Raw genomic sequence first — 10597 nt, forward strand, 5'->3', positions numbered from 1 at the left:
TAAGTGCAGAACTTTTAAAAACCAATGCTAAAGACCAAAAATAAACTGATAATGTCAATATGTACACAGGATACTACCTGAAGTCTGCTGTACCTTTACTGTGTTGGTTGTGGTTATAAATTACAGGGGGGAAGTCCTACTGCTCAGAAAGCTACAGCTTCTTTGGACTGATATGTGATTCTAAACTGAAGTACTTCCTGAGAAATATCCAATTTCCCAAATCAGTTGCTGTCTACTTATCCCTTTTATCCAAAATCCAGCTCCTTTCTCCATCCTACCCTCACCCCCAAGCTTTAGGGAACAGACAGAAAAAGGGCATGCAATTTGCATGTTCAAGCTATAACTGGCTAACTAAAATACAAAGATCTAGCTAAAATTAAATAATCTAGTCTGAAAATAATCCAATCCCACACTGAGCCACCCCCATCCTCCCCAGCCACACACATTCAATAACAGAAAGCATTCAAACACAAAGACACAAGACTTGTTTAAAGGGGAGGCCAAATTATTATTTTAAAATTTGAATACAACCAATTTTTCTGGCATTAAAGCAGTTAGAAATGCTTTAAAATGACTGGATCCTGACCAAACACAAAGTTAACTTTGGTAAAAGTGGAAACAATAGTTTTACCAATATTTGCAATCAGAAAGCAGAAACCTATCTTAGAGTAACACAGAAACCCCATGTTTACAATGATTGTGCCACAGAGTTAAAATTTCAGTAGTGCATTTAGTAAACTGTTCACATTTAGATCTTCACCTTGAAATGAGATAACTGTTTCTCCTTGAAAAGTTCTCAGAATACCTTGTGCAAATGCATCAGTCATTCATGTGCCTTAGCACACATTAAACTTCTCCACTTTATATATACAAAACACCTACCATTTAAGGCAGTGCAAAATACTTTCATAACAAAACTATAATGTACCTCTCAGGATATGAACAATATACACATATTACATGGTATACAGTATTTACAAAATATAAAATACAAGTTTGTTTGAATGACATTTTTAAAACTGTCTTTTGCACTTCTGGTCACAAGGCAAATATCAATTTCTGTACTGATTTTTTTTAAAGTATCCAGAAACCTTGAAAAACTATGTTTTTAATACATAGTTTGAATCTGGAGACTAAGCTTGAACTTTTAAGAGAGTTTTCAAATGTACTGCCATCAGCTCCCTATTTTGGCTGGAATTTTCAAAAGTGCTCCCCATCCAATGACTTGGAGGTTTTGGAAGGACGCTAGGAGATGGTGGATCACTAAACTTTGCCCCAGCATAATTTTCCTTTTGGCTCACTTCAGTTTGAAAAGCTGATTTCTTCAGATTCATGTTTCTGATGTTCTCAGTATTTTTAAAAGGCTTTTTCTCCTGCTTCTGAATGATTTCCGATGCTACAGAATCCTGCCAAAAGTTATTTTCATTTCTTTTTGCAGAGCTGATCTTGGTTAGTGGTATGTTACATTTGCTTTTCTGTCTGTTAATCTTTGGTTGTTCACACAAATGTATACTGTGAACAAGTTGGCCAGGGGGAATGATAATCTTCTCAGACTTTCCCATCTTTGATTTAAAAACCTACAAAGACAAAGAACATAAAATGAATCTTATTCCAGTCTTAAGACAGATATTCTCATTTCATTTAAATATGTACCTCCTATTACTGTTTTTGGATTACCTTATTTAAAAAAGCTCCCATTTTATAAGTATCAACTCAATTCTGTATAGCACGTATTGTCATTATACCTATTTTGGCAGTGGTTAGTATTGATGCTTACAGCAGAGGTTTTTAACCTAGGGTCCAATAAGTTTGTTTTAAAACTATCCTGGCAACTGTATTTTCATCTATTTCATTTCTTTTGTAATCCTGTATATTTATTTTATTCTGAAAAAGGGTCCCCTAGGCTTCACCAGACTGCCAATGGGGTCCAGGACACACAAAAAGGTTTAAGAACTCCTGACTTAAGAGCCAGGATAAAAGAGGCTATTGGAACTTTCTTTTAAAAAAAGGAAGGAGAGAAGAAGATATGAGTGCAACAAAGTATTCTGACTAAAGTTCATTTGCATGAATTGTATACTAGAATTGAAAGGCCTGAGTCCAAATCCCAGCCTTTGCCACTAACCTGAATGATCTGCCTGGGCAAATCACTTCATATTTCTAAGGGTCTCAAGTTTCCTCATTTGTAAAAAGGAAGAATGAACTAGATGAAGTTTCTTTTACAGTATTTTTTTAAAAAGCATTTTAAATAATAGACACTGGCATTTCTTGACCATTCAGAGTATTGGGAAGAGCAAACTGTGAGTTTTGCTAATTAAATACCTCATATAAAAGATGAGGAGACTGCAGCCCAGGGAGGTCTAGCCGAGATAACAGAACACAAACTTAGGTTTCACTCCCAATCCATCATTCATTCTACTGTTTAATTTTACTTGGCCCCCTGAAGGCATGATAGGAAAAGAAGCAATCCTGCAACTATCCAAGTTGATGGAAGGTGATGTCAAATAATTACACCACACAATAATGTGATGTAAAGGATACAAAAAATTTTTACAATCGGCAAACTACTGGAAACTATCATAGAAGAAATACTAATTTATAGAGAAGATTAGTTATCCCTTTCTTTCGAAGGCACACAAAAACTTATCAATATGACTATAGAAAAAAACTCTACAAATTAAATTCTAAAATAATGGATAATGTTTTCCTGTCATAGTCTTTATTTTTTTTTACTTTGACCAATTTTTTAGCCAGTTCTCTTCTTTCTACAATGTACTTAATTCTATTTAATAGCCTCCAGAAAAGCTTTCCTCTACAAGGAATTCTTAATTAGGGCTCCACGTAGTTTATGGGCATCCTTCGGAGATACTGTTCAGGAATGCTAAATACTTAAACTAGAGGTGCTGTTGTGCCAGGGATTACAGAGGCAGGAATCGAGGCTGCTCCCTCGAAGAGGTTTACAAGATTTAAGGAAATGAAGAACATATCTTGTCTTTTCCCTATTAGAAATCATCAGCTTTGACAGTGTTTTGTTCTCCTTAAGTTCATTTGTTTCAAGTTTCATTTCAAACTCATATCAAATCAGTTTTTCTCCTTCAAGTAAAAACTTCGAATTTTAAATTTTGTCTTCTACCTCAGTTGGATTAGAAGCTATCGTTTGAACACACCACGATTTGGCACAAGGATAACTACTTTAAATGAACGAGTAACATCCCATGTTGTGGGAAATCTGTGGTGCAGTGGATTTCCAGTCAGAGGGACCCGAGTTCAAATGCGGCTTATCATTGACTACCTATGTGACCTTGGGCAAGTCAGGGACCAAATGGTAGGTTTGGTTTCGTTGACCGTTCCAGTTTTAGGACTAAATGAATTATTAATCTCAGGCAAATTTTATTCTGTTTCCTGTCAAAACAAGGTTTAAGGAACAAAAATCGGTCAGCCAATCACTCTTCCCACCATCCCCTCCGTATTATCATCTTCAAAAAAACAACAACAAAATTCTATCTAACGGATTATTCTACAGATTGCCTTTCTAAGCAATTTTAAAAAAAAGGCGCTTAATCCAAAGGGTACGAATTCCCTAGGGAGAGTATCAGTTTATGGCCTAAAGGAGACGGCCGAAACAATCAGCCAACTCCCGCCAGCAGTTCGCTACACTTCAAGGACGCCTTCCAAATTACTCTGCGGCTGGTGCCAATTAAGTAAGCATCACTGGAGGTTAACAGTTTCAAAACGGAATCCACACTCATTATTAAAACTATCTAGAGCTGCTAAGGAGGTGGCTGCTCCTAGCCTGGCAGAAGCAAAAGAACTAAGGGCGAAAAAAAGAAAACACAAGAAAAAGGAAACAAACAAAACCCCCCAAATCTAGAGAAAGGGGGTGGGGGTGGGGGAAGGAAACCGACGTGTGCGCGCCGCTCCGACCAGTACGCGCGCCGCCGCCAAAGCCAAGGGTTTGGAAACCGAAACGGAGCGGGCCATCCCCACCCCCAGCCCCCCTCCTTCATAAGCCACGGAGCGCCCTGCACGTAGAGCGCGCGCCCCTCCCCGCGGCCGCCTCGAGCTGATGTAATTCCCTCTCCCTCCGCCTTCCCCAGCCACCCAAGCCCCCTTTCTTCCACCTCCCTACGCGTGCCCGGAACACCGAAAGCCCCTGGAACACCGCCAGCCGCCAGCCTTCTAAATCGGGGCTGTTGCTGGGGCCCAGCGGGTCCGCTCATTGGCCAGTTCTCATGGACCAATCAGAGATGCAGGCGCCTCTCCGGCTCCCTCCTTCCTTACTCTCCCCTCCCCCCTTAGGGCTAGAACCAAAGCAGGCGTCACGGAAACTTCCCTCCCGAGTAAACAGACAGACGCACCCCCCCTTGCTCCTTTCACTCCCCCTCCACCCTCCACCCCAGCCCGGGCCCCTAACCACACAAGGTCGGGGGGAGGGGGAAGGGGAAGGGAATTCGCCTGGCCTCTTGCATCCCCGGGGCTCTCGGTATGCCCCATCCCGATGTCTCGACACCGCCCCACTTACTTCCTTTCTGGTCAGCTGCGGGGGACTGGCCGCAGCGGCGCCGGGCAGCGGGCTCCCCAGGGTGGCAGTGGAGCTCGGCTCCTCGGCCCGGGCTCCTGGAGCAGAGCCGGGAAGCGCAGCAGCGGCGGGCGCAAGGGCCGGGATCCCCTGGGCTCTACTCGGGCTGCCCCCGCCCTCGAGACTCGGCCGGTGCTGCTGGTACTGGTGATAGCGGCTAGGAAGCTGTCCCGCTGGGCTGGGCCGGACCTTCTTCTTTCTTCGCTTCTTGGGGGCTGCCCGGGGGTTGCAGGTTCCCGGGGGCGCCGGGGGCGGGGGCGGGGGCGCCGGAGTGGGCGGCTGTGGGGTCCGGCAGCGGCTGTCACCCAGAAAGTGGAGGAGGAGGTTGGGGGGCAGAGCCCGCGGGTCCGGGAGCCGGGGAAAAGGCGGCGGGACCGCGGTCATCATGGGGAAGTGTCCGAAGTAAGCCCGGGGGGCGAAGCCCAGCGGAGCCAGGCGGCAGCCCAGGATAAGCGGCTCCCGCTGCGGGACTGAGGCGACCGTCATGGAGCTGGCAGGTGGGGGGCAGTTAGGGAACGGAGAAAAAAAGAAAAAGTAGAAAGAAAAGACGGAAGAGAGTGGTCGCAGGACAACGGGACGCAAGTGCTGCTCAAGCGCTGGCTACGAGAGTGCGGGAAGAGCGCGGAGCATAGCTGGGGAAGGGACAACCTCCCGTACAGCGGCGGCAGCGCAGCAACAAATAGCCCCGACTTCAGCCTGGAGTGTTGTTATCAGAAACCCCGCCCTGCGCCCGACCTTCTCGGAGCCAGACGGCCAAACAGAATTCGGGGGCCTGAGCCACGCCCCCGCCTGCCCCGCCTCCTCCTGCCTCCCGCCACTCCCCCGCCCTTCCAGGAAGAGACACAAACAACAGCCGCCCTGCTGCAGCCCTAGCACAAAGAGCACTTACTGCGCAGGCGCCCCGGGTAGGCTCCCTCCGATCCCCGGAACAATGAAGTTCCACGTCAGCTTCCAACCTTCCTTGTGCTCTTGGTTTAGCGCAGCTGTTTTACTCTGTACATGAAGACCCCAGACTTGTTTTGGTTTGGGGCAAGGGAAAGGAAAGTGGGAGGGCTACCCCGAGAATAATTCCAGCTCCACCACTGACCTTGGATAGGTAGCGATCGTGTGTCATTATATATCTAGCAAATAATAGGACTTTGTTCTAACAGTTTTCATGCAGAGATCTCAAAGTGCTTCGTAAGATATTCTTTTGCAACAAGCCTATGATAGCGTATCCGCTCAAGAAATAATGTAGCATAGGAAGTTTTGCCTAGAGTCAGAAGAGCTCAACGTAACATAGGCAAGCAGAGGGAAAATTAGGGAAATTTGAATGACGTGTTAGCATCTTAATTAAAAAGGTTTTCTACTAGTGTCCAGCAAAAGGGAATTGGGATTTCCTTTGCCCTTCATAGCTGAAATTTAGCTGAAATAAAGTGTATTTTTAGACAAAGTAACTTCCAAAGAAAGGCTTTTACACCCCCGTGCAGTCTTCAAGTTCAGGGACATTTTATAGAACCCAGCTCTGTGTGGAGAATACAAAAGAAATGCAAAGCACCAGTCCTACCTTCCAGGGATAAATTGAATGAAAGGACGAACATTTCAACTCCCTTCCTTTGAAAAGGGCTGAGATTCAGAGCACTGGTTTTTTAGTCTACAGGACCTCTACGTACCTTGCCCAGACTATTGCATATCGTCTTTCCAATTTCCTTTCTCTTCCTACTCCAGTCCATCCTCCACACAGCTGCCGCAGTGATTTTCCAAAAGCGTACGTAGGTCTGTCCGCAGCTATTCAATAAACTCCAGTGACTCTTGTTACTTCCAGGATCAAACATAAAGCTCTTTGTTTGGCATTTAAAAATCTTCACAAATTGGCCCCTTCCCAACTTTCCAGTCTTAAATTCTAATAATCCCCTCCAAACGCTCTACCATCCAGACATACAGGCCTACTTTCAGCTCTTACGCAGGACACTCTCCCATCTCTGTGCCTTTGCATTGGCTGTTCCCCATGCCTGGAATGCTCTGTCCCAAGCTTTTAGAATCCTTAGCTTTCTGCCCCTTTAAGGTGTTTTATTCCCTGCAAATTTTTTATGTTACTGGTTCAACAAATTATCTTATACATCTCCATTAGAATGTAAATTCCTTTAAGAAAAGGACTGTCTTTCCATTTTCTTTGTGTACCAAGAGTTAAGCACAAGGTTTGACACACGTGGTAAGGCTAAAGAAATGCTTGTTGATTGATTGGTTGATTAATACGTTGAGATGGTAGCTCAGAGATTAATACTTGTGTGACCTTGGGCAAGTTACTTAATATCTACTGGATTCTGTTTCCTTATTTGTAGAAATGAGGACGCTGGACTTGTTGACTTGTGAAATCCTTTCCAACTCTAAATCTATGCTCCTATATATGATTTTTCCATCAGATTGAAACTGTTAACTTTCTCAATGACGTTAGAATCCTGTCTTCTTTTCCACCCCCATACTCTACTGTCATATAAGGGCTTAGTAAAACCTTGTAAACACCTTTTTGGATCTGCTACTTTATCTTATAGTTAAAGATTTTACCCCCTCCAGCCTTCTCAGCCTGTGTAATTTTTTACTGAATTGAAAAGTTTCCCCTCCATCTTCTAGATAGTTCTACTTATTGCTTAAATAAGTACTTATAGCCCAACAGCAAGAGATAGAAAGAGAAATTCCATTTAAACTTACTGTAGACATTATAAAATATTTGGGAGTCTACCTCCCAAAACAAACCCAGGAACTCTATGAACACAATTACAAAACACTTTTCACACAAATAAAGTCAGATCTAAATAATTGGAAAAATATCAGTTGCTCATGGGCAGGCTGAGCTAATATAATAAAAATGACAATTCTACCTAAGCTAATTTACTTATTCAGTGCCATACCAATCAAACTACCAAAAATTATTTTATAGAGTTAGAAAAAATAATAACAAGATTCATTTGGAAGAACAAAAGGTCCAGAATATCAAGGAACTAATGAAAAGAAATGCAGGGGAAGGTGGCCCACAATTCCAGATCTTAAATTGTATTATAAAGCAGCAATCATCAAAACTGCTTGGTATTGGCTAAGAAATAGACTGGTGGATCAGTGGAACAGGTTAAATATGCAAGACACAGTAGTCCATGACTATAGTAATCTATTATTTGATAAACCCAAAGACCACAGCTTTTGGGATAAGAACCCACTCTTTGAAAAAAACTGCTGGGAAAACTGGAAAAGAGTATGGCAGAAACTAGGCATAGACCAAAATCTCACACCAAATACCAAAATAAAGTCAAAATGGGTTCATGATTTAGATATAAAGGCTGATGCAATAAGCAAACTGGGAGAGCAAGGAATAGTTTACCTATCAGATCTATGTAGAACAGAAGAATTCATGAACAAATGAGAAATAGAAAACATTACGAAAAGCAAAATGGATAATTTTGATTACGTTAAATTGAAAAGTTTTTGCTCAAACAAAACCAATGCAACTAAAATTAGAAGGAAGATAGAAAATTGGGAAAGCTTACAACTAGTCTCTCTGATAAGGGCCTCATTTCTAAAATATATAGAGAATTAAGTCAAATTTATAAAAATGCAAGCCATTCCCCAATTGATAAATGGTCAAAGGATATGAACAGTTCTCAGATGAAGAAATTAAAGCCATCTATAGTCATATGAAAAAATGCTCTAAATCATTATTGATTAGAGAAATGCAAATCAAAACAACTCTGAGGTATCACATCACACCTGTCAGATTGGCCAACATGACGAAACAGGAAAATGATAAATGTTGGAGAGGATGTGGGAAAATTGGAACACTAATGCATTGTTGGTGGAGTTGTGAAATGATTCAACCATTTTGGAGAACAATTTGGAACTATGCCCAAAGGGGTATAAAAATGTGCATACCCTTTGACCCAGCAATAGGACTTCTAGGTCTGTATCCCAAAGAGATCATACAAATGGGAAAAGGACCCACATGTACAAAAATATTCATAGCAGCTCTTTTTGTGGTGGCAAAGCATTGGAAATTGAGAGGATGCCCATCAATTGGGGAATAAGCTGAGCAAGTTGTGGTACATGAATGTAATGGAATACTATTGTGCTATAAGAAATGATGAACAGGCTGACTTCAGAAAAACCTGGAAAGACTTATATGGTCTGATGCTGAGTGAAATGAGCAGAACCAAGAGAACATTGTACACAATAACAGCCATGTTGTACAATGACTAATGTCGATAAACTTAACCCTTCCCCAGCAATACAAGGATCTAAGCCATCTCCAGAGGCCTCATGATGGAAAATGCTACCCACATCCAAAGAAAGAACTATGAAAGTTGAATTGCTATTTTTTTCTCTTCTGCTGAGTTTTGTTTCCTCTTTCTGATAGTTCCTCCTATTGGTTTTAAGTTTTACTTACAACACCACTAATGTGAAAATATGTTTAATAGGAATGTATAGCCTATATCAGATTGTGCACTGTCTTGGGGAGGGTGGTGGGGAAGCAGAGGGAGAAAAATTTTAAACTCAAAAGCATATGGAAGTGATTATTGATAAATCAAAATAAATTAATAAAATTTTAAAAAAAGAAAAAGAAAAAAAATTTAACATCTCTTTATGAATGAAAACTCCAAAGCAATGTCCTTAGAATCATAGATTTAGAGTTGGAAGAGACTGTCTAATCCAACCCCTTCATTTTACATATGAGAAAACAGAGCCAGAGGTGAAATAGCATGAGTTCCAAAACCAGTATTTGAACCTAGCTTCTCTGACTTGAAATCCAGTGCTCTTTCTACTGTGCCTCTCTGCTTCCCTCCCTATAGCTTTCCTTTAAGAAGTGACTTTCCTCTGTCCTCCTTAGGTACCTTATTGTCCTGCTATTGAAAGAGGGGTGGAGAGGGAATGTCACTGATTCTGGAATTCTACTCTCACACCAGCCCTGTTGGCTTTCCAATCCTACTAAGAATAGAAAGTGGAATATTCTTCTCCAAAGGATCCTACCCTAGCTTTCTGGTGGTGATCTTTTGTTTGTCAGTTGATGAAAAAGAGCAAAAGACCCCAACCAAGCACAGCAGGGTACAGAATCACATTTTAAAATATCTATTGTAAAATTATCAAAAGCAAACATATAATGGGTTTTGTGTGTCTGCTGCTGTAAAGGATCTTACAATCTTACAATCAACCTAGCTGAGGAAGCAGGGCATATGTATGATGTCAACTTTCAATTAGACAAACATTTACATTGTGACCAAACCAGCATCTCCTGATACTATTCATGCCGGAAAAAACTTACAAAGAAAGACCAAAGGAACGGTTCAGATTTTAAACTGAAAGAGAGCAGACACAACCACCTGATTTAGAGAGCTCAAAATGAGCCAATAATGGTGCATTTTTTGGCCAAGTTTGATTTTTGGATATTGATCACTAATCACAAGCCAAATATGACCCATCCCTGTAAATGCTCCAAGGCAATTCCACAAACACTGTACTACATGCAATCCCTATCTTCCCTTATATCTTTAATATATTTGGTTTCCTTTTTAATCCTATGATTTATATTTCATGTGTTTAAAAACATTATTCTGAATGGGGGTCTATAGACTTCATCAGACTTCCATATGGTTCTAGGATACTCCCTCTTCCCCCCAAAAAAGTTAAGAAGCCCTACTCTGAAAGGAATTTTCTTTTTTAAATTTTTTAAAAATTTTAACATTAGTCGTGTTATAAGGAAGAATTAGAACCAATAGAGAGAACCACAAGAAAGAGGAAACAAAACAAAATAGAAGAAAAAAATAGCAAATACTGTGCTTTGATCTGCATTCAAACTCCATAGTTCTTTTTTTTTGGATGTGGATAGCATTTTCCATCATGAGACTTTTGGAGATGTCTTAGATCCTTGCATTGCTGAGAAGGGCTAAGTCTATCAAAATTAGTCATCACACAGCGTAGCTGTTATCATGTACAATGTTCTCTTGGTTCTGCTCACTTCACTCAGCATCAGTCCATACAAGTCTTTCCAGGTTTTTCTGA

The 10597-nt window shown here is 41.5% G+C and overlaps 1 protein-coding gene across 1 annotated transcript; it reads right to left on the reverse strand.

Moving 5' to 3' along the window:
- Positions 1 to 484: 484 nt before the first annotated feature.
- PNRC1 (proline rich nuclear receptor coactivator 1) lies at positions 485 to 5302 on the reverse strand. Its single transcript, XM_020963062.2, has 2 exons — positions 4520 to 5302; positions 485 to 1577 (listed from the first exon to the last, which is right to left on the reverse strand). Exons 1-2 carry the CDS (start codon positions 5060 to 5062, stop codon positions 1134 to 1136), a joined length of 987 nt encoding a protein of 328 aa, XP_020818721.1. The 5' UTR covers positions 5063 to 5302; the 3' UTR covers positions 485 to 1133.
- Positions 5303 to 10597: the final 5295 nt, after the last annotated feature.

Source organism: Phascolarctos cinereus, unplaced genomic scaffold (assembly GCF_003287225.1).
Source record: "Phascolarctos cinereus isolate Bilbo 61053 unplaced genomic scaffold, phaCin_HiC Scaffold_5;HRSCAF=322, whole genome shotgun sequence".
Taxonomy (NCBI): Eukaryota; Metazoa; Chordata; class Mammalia; order Diprotodontia; family Phascolarctidae; genus Phascolarctos; species Phascolarctos cinereus.

Excerpts from the sequence above, each read along its gene's own strand:
- PNRC1 (XM_020963062.2), bottom strand. The coding sequence starts at position 5,062 with ATGACGGTCGCCTCAGTCCCGCAGCGGGAGCCGCTTATCCTGGGCTGC. Across the intron at positions 1,578-4,519 it reads CGCAGCTGACCAGAAAGGAA|GTTTTTAAATCAAAGATGGG; the intron begins GTAAGTGGGGCG and ends TTGTCTTTGTAG.